Source organism: Scophthalmus maximus, chromosome 17 (assembly GCF_022379125.1).
Source record: "Scophthalmus maximus strain ysfricsl-2021 chromosome 17, ASM2237912v1, whole genome shotgun sequence".
In the NCBI taxonomy this organism is placed as follows: Eukaryota; Metazoa; Chordata; class Actinopteri; order Pleuronectiformes; family Scophthalmidae; genus Scophthalmus; species Scophthalmus maximus.
The window spans coordinates 15,531,937-15,547,754 of NC_061531.1; the positions used below are offsets into that span (position 1 = coordinate 15,531,937).

The 15,818-nt window shown below is 46.8% G+C and overlaps 1 protein-coding gene across 1 annotated transcript; it reads right to left on the reverse strand.

Annotated features, from left to right (window-relative positions):
* Positions 1–7,456: 7,456 nt before the first annotated feature.
* Positions 7,457–14,804, reverse strand: wnt9b (wingless-type MMTV integration site family, member 9B). The gene is made up of 4 exons (XM_035616223.2): positions 14,130–14,804; positions 13,252–13,505; positions 11,708–11,973; positions 7,457–10,182 (listed from the first exon to the last, which is right to left on the reverse strand). Exons 1-4 carry the CDS (start codon positions 14,213–14,215, stop codon positions 9,721–9,723), a joined length of 1,068 nt encoding a protein of 355 aa, XP_035472116.2. The 5' UTR covers positions 14,216–14,804; the 3' UTR covers positions 7,457–9,720.
* Positions 14,805–15,818: the final 1,014 nt, after the last annotated feature.

Consider the following 15,818-nt stretch of genomic DNA (forward strand, 5'->3'; position numbering starts at 1 on the left):
CGAAACATGTCCCGGGGGAAGCCTTTGTCAGCTCGACCTGCCTCGGTCTAATTAGGCCCTCCTCCTTTTGCACAGATAGGTGTCAGAATATTCCCGTCTGTCCATCCGGAGGCTTCCTTCTCGCCTGAGGTCAGGGACAACCAAAACTAATGGTATCAAACTTATGAGGCGAGCTTACGGAACACTTGTGGCGCGGGGTTGGGTGTCTCAGGAAGGAGACGGGGGTTGTTTGGGAAGTTGCCCGTCACAGACAGGACTCTGTCACGGAGAGTGCTGTGTGAAAGCGGCATGATTGGATTTCCCAGAACACGCATGTGAACCAAAAAGTTTCACAACAGTTCCCCCCGTGATTTAATGGGAGGAGAATCATCCCGGGGCGCCGCCTGGCACCTTCACAAAACCGCATCTCAATCACCTCTCACCGGCCCTCCGTCGCTGGTGCGTTTGCCGAATTCGGGAGCGGCGGACTGATGATGAGCGTGGAGCGGCAAGCAACGCCAACCTCAAGCATCCCTCTAAACCTAATTAGTTCCCAAGCTCCCGTTGGCCAGTCGTCGTAGGCCGACGTGTTTGTTTGCCTCAGCAATCACAAGTCTGCCCAGACAGTTCTCCACGGCTGCCTGATGGTACTTGAGTTGATGGTTGTATCTTCGGGCTAGACACTTCTCAACAGAGGTCCTTTTCACCCCCCCCCCCCCCCACATGTCAGGAAACCTTGAGATCCGTTCATGCCACTTCTTGCTCTCGCTGCTCACCGCTTTTTTTTTCTTTTTCGGTTGTCATAACACATCCCCAGGGCAGAGGTTGGATGTGCACGGCTTTAACCTGTTGCTCAGAAGAGAGGAGACGCAGAGAAGGGGAGAAATACAAGGCCTCTTTCAAAACCCTGAGCACATGAGGCACGTTGGCCTCCCGCTCTCTCTCTCTCTCTCTCAAGGTCGTGGGGTTCTCCGCGTCTGTCCTTTATCTTTCAGCCCTCGGGAAAGGATGAGATGAGCTTACAGGTTTTTTCCTCCACACCTGAGCACCACCGGGCACAAAAGTGGAATCCAGACTCCAGGTGTGGAGCACAATCACGCCACTCCGACTGACCGGAGGGACCACCATAGTTGGATGTCACAGTGTTCGCGACGCACAGTTCGGGGTCTGTTCGGGTCTCGGGGCCCATTTGACTGTTGTGTGTCTGATTTTTATTAGTGCGTCTCAAAAGTTTGTTACAGGTTTAAGAAAAAAAGTCAGAACTTAAGTTTTTCTTACGGTTCCAGGATTTAAAAACTGATCACATGTTTACAGACCAAATCTTGATCTGAAAAGTAACTAAAGCTCTCAAATATATGCATTGGAGTACAACTTTACTTACTGGGACGTAGTGGAGTTGAAGTATCCAAAATTGTAGTTTAGCATGATACTTTCATAAATGCATTGTTGTACTGCATAGTTGCGTAGCTTGTGTCTGCAGACCTGGAAACAGATGCAGAAATGTCTAGGTATTTTCTAAGTCTAAAATTTCACCAAATGTATTTGGTATTGTGCCGCCTGTGTGTGTGTGTGTGTGTGTGTGTGTGTGTGTGTGTGTGTGTGTGTGTGTGTGTGTGTGTGTGTGTGTGTGTGTGTGTGTGTGTGTGTGTGTGTCCCTTCCTCACTCCTCACTGGATTGTCAGTGAAGGTTATTTCCTGATGCCTTGGTTTCTCCAGCTGGAACCGAACAAAATTTAGCGCTGGATCAACCTCCCTGTCCGGGTTAGACAACACGTTCATTTTCAGTGGAGAAACCCCCCCCCCCCCCCCCTGTGTGTGCTCTGTGATGAACCTCAATAACACTCTTTTGTTCATCAAGGGGAAAATGATACGTTATTCAATCACTTCCAAACAACGTACCTAATGATCTTTTCCTGGCAATATAATACATCATAACTCTGCAGTGATTGCCCAAGACAGACGGAGTGCAGGAGCCAATTATGAGGAGCCAAGTTGCCCCCGGGTCAACAATTTTTTGGATACCAGTCATTTTTTTTGAAGGCACACTGACGTCTCCCCCCCCCCGAGGGAGACGATCCAGTCGTCTTTGAAGACATGATGAGACGCTGAATGAAAGCAAATGAGGGCCTGTCAGAGATGACGGGGGAAACTCATAAGCTCCCAGTGTCTCGTGGGTTATTGGTGGGGAGAGTGGGACCTGGGGGGGCGGGGGGGTTGGTCCCCCCGGAATCTTCAAGAGTCGGACAGTTGGCTCGTTGGCTTTCTTGTGTTGGAAAGTCAATCGAGCGGCGACAGAGAGACTCAAAATGACCAGACAGCAATTAAATGATCCGAAACCCCCACAAAGACTCAATTCTGGTGTCTTTTGCGCGCGTGTAGAAGAGGTGGGGGTCTTTTACAATATGTCCGGTTGCCCTTTCATAATCTGTCCATGGCTTTTTTGGAGTAACCAATAGGCAGCGATTTTACTGGTATTCTTTGTATTTCAAGTTTAATCTATTACCCTGATTTACCATGTTATAATCTTTAATCTGTTTAACAGGGAGTTTCCTTCTGACCTCAAAGACTTCTATACAGCTGCCACACACACACACACTCACACAGCCCTGTGGCCATACCACCTGCGACACCCACACTCCTCAGGATGAGAGACGCATGTCCACCCCTGTGGTTGCATGACGGCTCAGCCGGGCACGGAAAGACAAACATCTCCATGGCACGGAGGAGCGCTGCGCCCCCCCCCCCGACTGACAGCTTCCTACCCACAGTCATGCACCCACCCTCGACCGCAGTCTCATGATTAAGTCGAACGTGTCAGTGATCCAAGCGTGTGTGGTTCGCACACCTCTAGATGATGATAGATGTCAATGGCACATCATTGTGTATTTGAATCCTTTAACACGAGGGATGGTTTAATTAAGTGCAAGTGCTCGGAAGAAAAAAAAAAACCCCAACAGACGCCATCAATGTGTGGCTCTGCAAATTACAAATACTCATTGGCGGAAAGACATCCCAGACGGACTTTTCAGAAATGTTGCTGGTTGAGAGAACACGTAGCTCTGCCTTTTATCAGTGTTTTCCCCTCGCTCAGATATTGTTGTCCTGGGAAAGTTTTGTTCCGCTTGTAATGGAGGTCAGAGTGTGTGTGCGTGCCTGTGTGATTTTTTTTTGGTGAGAGAAAAGCAGAGGAGTACCATACATTGAGCTGGGGGGGGAGTCAGTTGTGAAGGTGCGCGGGGTCTTATCGCGTCCTATCGCAGCTGCTGCAGTGTGGACCCTGCTGTCCGTGCTGCAGGTGTTTCCGTGGAGCACCATGGGAACAACCTTCCCCAGGAGTTTCCCATTTGGTGAGGGGGGGGGGGGGGCACGAACGACTGGTCAAGGGGGGATAACAGTAAACACGTGCGGAGCATCTTTGCAGCATGAAATCTGTTCTCAAACACGACGCTGCCTTATCTGCTGCTGACCTCAAACACCAACTCTCTTTGAAACCATTTTCTGTCCAAGTCTGTGGAAAGTTAGTTACTTGAATACATCTTTAAAATACGTTATTATACACTCATATTAAAAGTAAAAAAGGGAAAGTTGGCAGTAGGGGCATTGTGACAAGATGACCCTCATACAACGTTGATTCAGTGATCGTTTTTGTAGCATTGATATTGTGACTGATTGACAGATTTAATGTTGAATTTCAAAACTTCAACCGTGCAACAAACTTTCTGTGTTGAATGAACAACTTTTGCCGTCCGGCGGGAACACACGGAATTATGGTGTGAGTCATTATATTTCAATACCCTCCATAGTAAAAAGACCACATATCAACACACTTATACCACGTTTCATGAATAAACGACAAAAAAAAAAAAAAAAAATCAGTTCTAAACATTCAGTGTCTCGAATTAGTGCTGAGTGAACCATCTTCCCAATCAATTCGGTGCAGGATCTCTGATAAGAGAGTAAACTTCGGACCGCTGTCAGACTTTACCTCCAGCGTCACGGACACAAGAGCCATTGATGAAGAGTTGTGATGAAGAGTTGTGATGAAGAGTTGTGATGAAGAGTTGTGATGAAGACAGCGATCGCTGCTTCTGCTGCTGCTGCCGTCGGGGCATTGCACGAGGGTGGGAGGCCGCCATCTTTGTTTCTCGTCGTCCATCTTTAAAGCGGTAAGGGCGGGTAATTAAAACAAAGTCTGACAAAACAAACATTGTCATTGTCAAATACGTTTTCGTGGTTGAATAGAATCCTGCCATTTTCATATGCTACTCAAGGGGAGTATTACCTTATTATTACTTTTCAGATATGTACACTGTCCAAAACACAATTTTATCGACTGGTTACAGCTCATGTGACCCTTTTCTGTTGACTAATAGTGCTACCTTTAACATTTGGTATGTCATTTTAGTGCTGTTGGTTCTGTCTGAAGGTTTACCAATTAGACATTTTTATTATCATTTGCAGATGTTTATACCTCAGTAAAAGATCATTCTTATATAATTTCCATAGAGGGGAGAAGAGTGGAATATATTACTCCTCCACCAATCTCCTCTTGAGCTCCACAGGATAACCTCAGAAAAAAACTGGTGTGTTCAGTGAACATCACAGCATGTAAACCCAAATTAAAATGATGAGCCTGAATATGAGCATTATATGTCTCCTTTAAAGTCCCTATAGAGCTAAACCACTAACATGGCTATAAATGTCCATCATGGTTACAGTAGAGGCCCAAGATGACAATATTTCAATTGCAACAGACCCCCCCCCCCCAAAAAAAAACACATTTCGTTGAATATAATAGAAGACAAAGAAAAGAAAACAAATGTCTATAATTTCTGCGCAAACAGGAGTTTCAACCTCAAACACTTACGATGAATTGATAATGAAAATAGTTGTCGGTTTATCAACTAATGATTTCAGCGCCAGAACAAACAGCGAGGAGGAAAACTGAACATCATGCAAGAACCGTCACGTTCCCAGTGATCCAGATTCTAGACGCTTGACTCTGGTAGACGTAACAGGATGCCTCTGGAAACAGAGATCATTTACAGAAAAGGTTTATCATGCAGCCAACTTGCTTGCTCAACGCTCACAGACATGATTTCAATCCTTCTCTCTCTTTTTTTTGCCTGCTCTAATTTTCTGTATTTGCTCTCATTAGTCTGAGTAGTCGTTCTGCAATGCGGCTCTTTTTCTGCGTCCCCAGGTGGAAATCCATCATTTCAACCCTGCCGCCTGCTCAATTGACCGTCACACGTGTTTACACACCGTCTCCACAGCCGAGCGTCTCATCACCCACCGCGAGGAGGCTCAGCCACGCATCCCCGTCCACCCCGGTCTCTGAGCTAGGCCCCCCCATAGAGGTATGCACTCAGCCCTGTCATAGCTCTAGGCAGTGCATGTTCTTGTTGTGGGTTGAGCAACTGCATTAGTCATTTCACATTCCAAATTCCTACCCCATGCTGTATTTACAACTGTCTCTCTCTCTCTCTCTCTCTTCTGTTTCCCTCCGCCCTTTCCCCTCTTTTACTTCGCCGAATCCCACTCAACACGTTCTCTCCGTCGTTTAATTTCGCCCCTTGTGTGATGTCAGGGTGTGGGGATTAGGTCCCAGCGCTGATGCTATCAAAGAAACCTTCTCTTCAGAGGCGGAAGTCTCGCGCTGTTTCGATGTGTGACCCGAGGCTCAGAGGTTCTGATTACAGGACAGGACGGAGCTTTGTGTCCTTGAGCAAAAGTATCTTGCCAGAGCCTTTCCACGCTTCAGTTAACGTCTACTGTTCTTACACAAATGAGTGATGTATCAGCCCGAAGGCTATGTATGTTGCTATGGATAATATCTTTTTTGCTAAGCGACACAAATAGAATACATATCTCCATAAAAATAAAAAAAAAGCTCCAGCCTCAAGTCTGTCAATTCATCTTCATCCATCAGAGCTCGGTGTGGTGCCGCAGCCCAGACCGGCATAGTAACCTTTTCCTGAACCGGACCGGTGCGGCAGACACGAGGGATAGTGTTACCACTACCAGCATCACCCGACATTATCTATGTCATTCAGTGTCCCAGGGTGACGGACAGCACACACAGCGAGGCCGACTGTGGCTGCCACCCGCACAGGAGAACCTCACTACAAACACACACACACTCGCATATCACTCCCGGAGAAGTGACCACAGGTGTGCACACGGCAAGTACGCACACACACACACACACACACACACACACACACACACACACACACACACACACCTATGCAAAAACCTTTCTGCCCTCACCTGTCTCTTGTCAGGACTGTTTCAAACACACACACAGACATAGGATCTTGCGTATTGCACCCCCCCCCGCTCCATCCAACCCCCCACCCTGCTCAAAGCAGCCACCCTCGGGGCTTGTGCGTGCGAATCCGGCTGTGGACTCAGCAGCCCCCATCGCTGCACCCCCTCCACTCAGGGTAGCGAGGGAAATGAAGGCTTTAGGAGTTCATTATAAAACAACAACAGCAGCAGTAGGGGAGAGGCCTCCTGGGGCCACAAACTATCCCGGCTCATCCCTCCATCCTCGTCTTTTTCCTTTATGTCCTTCAATATCTCAACGCCGGTCCACCCCGCCTGCTGCGACACACTCCTCTGTCTCGTTCTTTATCCCACCGCTCTGCTGAGAGGAAAGTTACTTCATTTTTTGGAAATGCCCAGCATACGCGTGGTGAATAAGTTAAAAATTGATCCGCAATATTATAATATGGCCAGTTAATATGGTGAGTCAGTATAGGCTCACCGTGTGAACTTATTTGACCTCAGTCGTCAGAAAGGCGGCTGACGCAGGTATGGATCGCTGCAACTGAAGTTTTTGCAAACTTAAATTAATATCGGAGCGAAGGATGCATGCAAAGTTTTTTATGTGCTGTTATGAGATGAGCGATATTGGTTCTTGTCCAGTGGAAACCACGTATCGCCCAAATTGTCAGCTTTTCAGTGAGCCAAGAATATCAGCCCTTTTTTCAGCTTTGTGACAATATCTTTTCAGCCTGTCCAGGAATGGGCTTTTAATATTGTACTTGTAGAGATGTGGGAATTTTTTTATCAAACCATAAAGGAACAGCGAGACTGTCACTTTTGAAATGTTTTCTAGAAGCAGATGTATTTTGCCATTACAATTCTCTCTTTCACATGAAAGACACTTTTCAGTCTTTTTTCTTTCTTTCCCCCGGATGAAATTTGTGATATTTGGTCGTTTCCCTAAAAGTTATATTAAAAGATAACTCGGGTATAACATGCCGTATACTCATCACACTGTCAGATCAATTGCGCCGACATTAAACCCTTTACCTAGCATCCTCGAGAGATTCTTGAGGTGATTGAACCTGTGAGAGAAACTTTGCAATTTTCAAAATTATTTTATAATTCTCTGCAATAGTCTGGGTCCTATAAGCCGATGTTCTAATAAGGAAATAATAATGGGTAATCTTGGTAATTAGAGAGCAACATCAAAGGCCCCGGAGCGCACACATAAACATGAATGCCTCGCACAATAGCCCTCTGTGCGCCGCAGCGTCGCTGATGAAGGTTGTGACTCACCGGATAATGGCACGTAAACTGCTCTCATCGCCGCGGTGCTGGGGGACGGGCCGATTCTGACTTTCTAATGGGGGAATCGGGGGGTCAAGAGCTCAGCGAGACGGCATTCCTCCGAGTCATCATCGTCATTATGATCGTCGTCGTGGTTGTTGTGCTGGCCAGAGGCACAACACCTGTAAGCGTGTCCCCCACCCCCCCTTCTCCTCGCCTGCTACGGGGGCGGTTGAGGGTGATGCAGCGAGACCACAGGCCTTTCAGATGAAAAGGAGGGCAGGGCGGTTCACCAGCGGGATAGACGCAGGGTGCAGAGTTGCAGGCAGGTGTATTCCCTTGTTGCGTGTGAGGTCTGTGTGCACGTGTGTGTGTGTGTGCGTGTGTGCGTGTGTGTGTGTCTGTATGTGTGTGTCTGTGTGTGTGTGTGTGTGTGTGTGTGTGTGTGTGTGTGTGTGAGAGCACGGTGGAGGGTGACCACCTGCGTCAGCTGAACAAGACACAACAAACGCATAAAGCTCTTTACAAACGTACGTCCATTTATTCATCTTATTTGTTTTAAATAAGTATGCGAAGCAACATGATCAAGGAAAAACATTTTTACTTTTGAAATATATATTTCTTTTTTTTAATTTTGAAAAATATATATATATATATACACAAGTATATTTATGTATATGTATATAACCAACTGTACAGAAAACTTTACTCAAACAGATGCAAAGGAGAGAACGTGTATTTACAGAGTGAGAATAACTCTGCATAGCTCATAAATCTTACTGATATTTGCCCAAAAACGATGAAGTGAGGTAGAAAATTACAATTCCACATTGTCATACGCCTGGAGCCCTGACATGAGTTATATTCATATCTTATATATATAACGTTCAGAATCGCTCAACATAAACTGGCCGATGAAAAGGAAACCCTTTGGGTCTAGTGGGCACTTTTGACCTGCACACATTGATTTGTGAATGTACTGGAGTAATAAACAGTGATTTTCTATGATTGAGCAAATGTGGGGAGATAAGGAGCACGAGTTGGCCCCGTGTTCAAAGGCATCGGGAACAAAGATGTGGCTGGATTAGACTTTGAAAACCAAACGGTTCAATCAGGGAAATTTAAACATGAAAGTATTGCAAAGTGTGTGACTATAAATAGACGGGGGGGCGGGGGGGGGTATGTTCACAAATTAAGTGTTTCATTCTTGTTTCGCAGCGAGTTGTTTTGGTGTTTCCCTCATTACCACTCCGGGAATTTCCCTTTGTTCTGTTGAGCGCACATTAGGCGACATGCAAGAGATTTCCATACACATTTCCATAAGAGCAACTGAAACCCGGCTCGTTTCTCAACAACAATAAACCGGTCCATGCACGCGGTCACAATGCGTATGCAGCGGCCCGTCAGAGCTTCCAGTGGTTGCATTCATACGCGCGCACACACGCATTTAGACACTCGACATTTTTTTTCCCCCTCTAACCTCTATGATTTACTATACGCTTTGTATCATGTCGTAGCAAGAGCAACGTAAGTGCTTTTAACTCAGAAGACAACCCTAACAAGGAGAAAGTAGAGCACAGCAGACGGAGAGACAGACAGGTAGATTCCTTTGAAGGCCGTGTTAGACCTTAGTGGCAACTCTAGATTATTAAAAACAAACAAACAACGGTTATAAGTATGAAGCAGCAGTACAACAGACACAATGACTGATACAATAAATAGTCAAATGAAAAGAGGGTAATTACAATAACAACAAAGTCAGTGTCGGCGCTCCCCTGCGGGGGGCTTGACGTCGCGCTGCTGGTGGCGTCCGGTCCGGTCCACAGTACCTGGCGGTTGTAAGAGCTTGTTCTTCCTCTGTCCCAGGAGAGTGGGAGTTCAGTGCATCCAGTGAGAGGAGAGCAGAGTGGCTTTAACAAACAATCCTCACCTACTGTGAGCGGCTGCGTATCAAATCGCTGCCGGCGATGATTAGCGAGTAAGCGGCAATTTCATAACGTTGGGAATGCGTGTTCCTCGCGCCGAAAAAACAAACAAACGTGCAACTCAGAGCGGAGGTCTGCAAAGACGTGCTCTGGTGTGCGATCGGGGCAGTGTACTGTCTCTAGGAGATTACAGTTCAGTCTGTGTGTATGTGTCTTAACGCGCCCCCTATATTTCTCCTATCTCATCATTTGATTATGCCGCTTTGCAGGTGTACACCTCCTCCTCTCGCACACACGTCTGACACTCCACGTGACAGCACCAGCGTACCTGGCAGTGGCAGGACATGCTCGTGAGGCGCATGGCCGTGTTGTAGCCCCGTCCGCAGCACAGACTCTGGCAGCTGGTGTCCTTGACACACGACCGGCCGCCTGTGCCCGGCGAGTAGCGGGACGGCCGGCAGAAGCTGGGGGAGTCCTCCAGGTAGACCAGGTCAGTAGTGCGGAGGCTCTGGCCGTGGCGGCGGGGCCCCGCGAGCTCCGTCTCGCCCGTGGCCGCGTTGGTGACGCTCAGCACGCGCACCGCCGTGTCGTATCGGTACTTCAGCAGCCGGCCGGTGTCGTGGAAGGGCGACAGCTGCTTCCAGCAGGTCCGTATGGCGCAAGAGCCCGAGACACCGTGACACTTGCAGGTCGTCTTCAGCCCGCTCTTCACAGCCTGAGATGGGAGGGGGGGGGGGGGGGAAGAGAGGTGTCAGTTTCCTTCTGTTTGATTCATTACCTGGCCTCTTATCTGGGAGGTCTATCTGGACAGAGTGAGACAGTTTCCTGCAGGGAGGGTAGAGGGTGTAGGGGTGGTGGTCTGCAGCCGGTGAGCCTTTAGCTCACCTCAGTCAAAAATTTTGACATAATGGATTGAGGGGGACTGCTCAGGATGCTGTATTTCATCTATCACACATTTCTCACTTGGACAGCTCGTGCGATTCTTTCTTCTCTCCCCTCAATGTGTTGAAACTAGCTCTGTCTCCTGTCTCTCTTCCCTCGAGCCTCGAGGCAGAGGTGACAAACGGCGCAGACGGTGGAATCTCTCCACCCTGTTCTTAGCACATGCCTGCTCATGGAAAACACTGATAAGACTTCTTTTTTTTTTTTTTTTTTTTTTTTTTCTGCGCAAGAAGTGCCAGAAAAAAAATTAGCAGCGGGGTTTTTTTTTCGCGATGGTCGCCACCGACCGCAGGTGAATAGTTCACCGAGCTTGATGGTCAGTGATGGGGGCACGATCACTCAGGCTGCTGTCTTTGGCGGGGGCCAGAGACAGGTCACACACACACACACACACACACAGAGAGAGAGCCAGAGGGTACTGCTGGGGTTGAAAAGTTCTGCTCAGTTCCTCCCTTTGCAGGTATGAATGCCTCGGGGGGCTCCAGAGAACCATTACTGAGAGATGTGTGTGTGTGTGTGTGTGTTCGGGGGGGGGGGGGGGGGGGGCTGTCACTTCACGTTTTTGTTAACGCGGCTCCTCTGAGCCACATTAGTGAAAAGTGAGGAAAACATTTAACTCAGGAAAGATGAGATAAGAAAGTTGCCCTAAAGTTCTTCCCGTCGTGTTTTGCCCTTCTTCCTTTTTTTTTTTTTCTGGTCTCCACTGGCTCTCGCTTGGGTGTGAGCCGCCGGAGTGGGACCCCGGGGCCTGCCGTCTCAGAGCTCCACAGTGGCGCTTATGAACATCAGGTGGATTTATGGAGAGAGCACAGTGGATCCAGTAAGAGGAAAAAAATGCCAGCTCGTATATTAAAAAATAAAAGAGGCCTCGGTTATAATCGTTCTCTCCGACATGAGACCTTTAATTTTCTGTAGGGCCCGCACGGCAAGCTTTATCATGCCTGAGAACACCTGGCTCCACCGATCCCACAGCCGTCTGCCGCGCCGCCTCACCCTCCGCCCACTGCGTTATCCACCAAGGCCAACGACGGCAGCGAATAAAGGAGGGGGGGGGGGCGTTTGTCTGGCTGGCACTGAGAAAGATTATGCAGGTGAGGATTGCAGTTCTCTATCTCCTGATGGTGCGGGAGTGTGTCAAGAGGTACAATCGTCGTGTAAGATTGGAGCCCAGCTAATTTAGCGAAGCCTGGCTCAGGTGTCGCTGGGGTTTGTGATGTCTTGGGCTTGGGTGGCAACGTGGGGTATTTTTACTGTAATATTCCTGCTCAAACTCTTTGTGTGCATCTGTTCGCACTCACCCGAATTCCGACGTTGATGTTGTGCGTGTCGACCTGAGCCCTCATGTCCTTGCTGACCCTCTTTTGGCCGAGGAACTTCTTCAGGAACTTGGTGCTGTACTTCAGGTTGTCGCCGCAGACCCCCCACTGCCACGCCTCGCGATGCTGGATGCCGGGGGAGTCGTCGCACGTGCACCGCTCCATCCGGCCCGAGCTGCACGCTTTGGCGAGGGCATGGGTCAGCGCCGCGGACGACACTGCCAGCAGGAAGGCAGTCTCCTTGAACGCTGAGATGAAGAAAAGAAAAAAAATTATAAATGTCAATTAAAACAAAATTCAGTTTTGTCTGGACAAATTTAAAGAGCTACATTAATAAAAGAGCTAGTCATGGTATCAGAAACACACTGGGTTAAAAGCTCCAGGGGATATTTTATGGTTTACAATCGTCACCATAAACCTTTAGGTGAAAGTATTTACAAAGTGCTCGCTACGTTGTCATGGTTTAAAAACAACGTCGGCATTCTACTGCAAGTTTCCCTGTGTCATAATTCCTCTTCTGACCTTTCCCTTCTGGTTTCGCACTGTTATTTGCTTCACCCAGAGCCGTCACCAGGGTATATTTTGATCCAATTAATTGTTATTTTGACTAGGAAGGATTTTCCCAGATGAAAGTGGGCAATCACGCCACCCTTTTCCTCTGGGAATGGGCGCTTTCCCCGAGATAAAAATAACCACAGGGCCTGAGCGCTGCGCACCGCACCGCACCACATTTCTTGGCTTTTCTACTCCCTCATTACCTCCATGCTGACCTGTTCATGCTCACCCACACACTGATATCATATGCATAACTCCTGGAAGATCCCGAGGCTTTTATTTATTTATTTATTTCATGCACAGCAGACCTGCGGGGGGATTTGAGCTTCATGCAATATGGGGATTTTGCGCGGACACATCTATTTTTCTAATCGATGGTCGTATCGGACCATGCAGAAAAAAAAAGAAGAGACAAGTAACGGAAAACTTTTTTTTCAAAGGTGCTCGTTTGAGGTCGAGTAACAAATGTCATGTAACAAATTACTGAATTTAAATGAGATGCATCACAGTGAATTAGTTGCTTAGATGGCTTACTGTGACCTGGGAAGTTGCATCTACTTGGTAAAATCAGTGATGCAGTAAAGAAAAACTGTCTCGGTTTGCATGATAAGTCAAAAACAAATACTGAAACCAATGAATAATCTAAAAAAAAAAAATCTATCTTTTTCTTTTTAAAAAAAACTTTTTTTGTTAAATTTTCTGTGAGACCAAGTGTTCATGTGGTTTATGGGTCAAAATGATAAATATATATTCAAGTTAGACAAGAATCATGTCTGATCCCTTTTTTTCACTCTCGGCTCCAAACTTTTATAAAAGCTCAACTTGTGATAACTTGGTATCCTTCTCAGAGACACACACACTGCATGTCACCTAGGTGGGTGATGGAGATATATAAGAGGGGGTGGCTGCTATGCACCTGTCTCACATCAGGCAAATGCAGATAAAGACTCTGAGTGACCTGAAGTTCTTACCTCTCTTCAACAGGCTCCCTCGGCCGTCCAGGCTGCAGTTCCAGCGCTCGCTCCTGAACTGGTAGCGACACTCCAGGAGGCTGAGGCGCACCGACTCCCGCAGCGTCTCGGCCAGGCCGGGCTCCCGGCGACAGAGCCTCTTCTGCCGCCGGGTCAGGGTCATCTGCTCGCACTGCTTCAGGTGCGCCTTCCCCGTCGGAGGCTCATTGGAAAAGGGACCGGGTAGAAACACCAGGGGCTCCCGACCCGTCAGCCTGGTGGAGGAAAGAAAGGAGACACGTTATGGAACTTGTGAGCCCATATGGTTAAAATATATTCTATACGCTTGAAATTAACTACAGAATTTGACTGTAGTAAAAAAAAAAAAAAAAAAGCTCCATTATTCAGGAGATTCTGCCCATAATAAAGGAAGATGTGACAGTGACGAGTCTGAGCGTTGTAGCCAAGTTGTTTTTCTCTTTACGCTGCAAATATTAATTCCTAAAATTATTATTTCAATGATAAATTGGTAGCCTGTTATTTGGATGCCCCTGCTAGGTGTCCATACTGTTTACAGTATGAACCCATGTACTGGAATAAAAAAAAGAGATAAACAAATCGGAGACAATCACAAAAGTGCCAAATAGCTCATTCTTCCCGATTTGGTTGAGATACCTCTTAGATTTCCACTAACGGTGATTATCTTTTACTGCAACGCATTCGCACAAACATTTGTAAAACTGTGAATTAACAATTTATAGTTTGTGCGCAATTAACGCGTGCGTAAAATTGGTCGAAGCTTGTTGCCGTTATCATCTCTTTTTAAGGATTAACACAACAAATGCAAACAAAAGCTTCGTATAATAGCCGCAGATACATACAAAGAAACATAATCTGACCCAAAGTAAGCAGCGGTGTGCGAGAGGAGGATGCAGAGCGCAACGAGTCGCAGTAGGCAGGGGGTCCGTGGGAGCCTGGAGCGCATGGTGCCGGGTCGGCGCTGCTCTTCATCTCGCTGATTCTTCCAACGGAGAAAGTCTGTGCCGTCTGCTCGGCGCAACTCTGCAAGGGGCGCCACATGCACACAAACCTTGAATCCGGTGCGCCTGGCCCAGTAGTCCGCGGGGAGGCAGGGCTCTCTCTCGTCATTGGACTCTCAATATTTTTGCGCGTTGCCTCCCACTGTATAACGCCACCCAGGTGGACGCAGCTGCGGGGGTGACTTGGTTTACCTGCTGCAGTAAAGAAATCCCGAATGCACGTGGGTGTGTGGGCGTCATTAGGGTGTTCGGGTCTCCAGCCATTCTGGTTTTACGCACGAGAATCCAACCCGACTATGGGCTCAGACTTTAAACAAATTGCGTTTCTCTGATGTCGAAGGAGTTTATTTTTGGTCACCTCCTCTCGTCTTTAACTATCCGTTTAAATTGTCCCCTCACAAATACATTTTTTTTGCTTAAATTTCTATTTGGTTGATCAGTAATCACATGAAAAGCAGCGATGTGGTTTCATGTTTGGAGTCTGGAACTCAGGTTCAAGGTCTAAGGACTGAAAACATTCACCCTGATTATCCTTGAGCAACAGTTTGAATCCCTTAACTTAAGAGAAGAGGAAGTTAAAAGGAAAAAAAAAAAGTATACCCCTTATATGACATTATAATCATTGCCATTAAGCAGCATAAATCCATCAGGCACAGCAAAGCACAGCAGCCAGCATCCAGCCCTGGATGTAGGAAGAAAATGATCCATGTGGTTTGAAATTAAAGGAAGCAAACATAGTATGTTATTAGAGGTCCAATAGTCTGTTCTTCCAATCAAACACACTCTTATGTTCTTCTTCCAAAATCTTCTGGTTCTTCTGGGGGGGAAAACAACCAACAAGCATTGATGGAGCCCCATCTAGTGGATTCAGTGCAGAAATTCAACGTATGATCAAGATTTTATACTGTGATTTAGTGGTTGACCAAAAAAGCTAACCAAATCTGAGGAGAAGAAAAATTAAAGATACACCTTTTCTGTCACAGTGTCTCAATTGGTCGTTTGGGCCATAACATGTCAGAAAATAGTTTAAAAGCTTGCACAGTTTTTAAAAACAAACTGCTATCCAAAGATGTCTTTTTTTTTGTCCGACTTGCACTCCAGAAGACAAAGATATTCAATTTTCTATCATATGAAACAGAGAAGCAAGAAATCCATCCGATTGTGAAATTGGAACCAGAGAACCTGTGCTTCAAAAATGACTCCAAATTATCAGAATATTTGATTAATGTTCAAATTAAATGAAGCCCAAAAAGCAGCTCTCTATACCTCACTGTCAAAGTATAATCCCTTTTAAAAATCATCTGCCATCACAAATCACACATGGGCGGTGTTTCAAAAAAATCAAGAGGCAGTTTTGTATTGTCTGCCAATGCAACTGTGGCCTCAAAGGTCAGGGCACAGATGTGGGTTAATAATGCCTTTACCATCCATTTTTTTTGAGTGAAAGTAGTTTTTATGAAAGCGTGTGGTTGTCCAATTGGCCTAAATGCTTCAATGACGCACTGTCAGAATGCAGTAGAACACAACTCTTCAGGTCACACAGGTTAT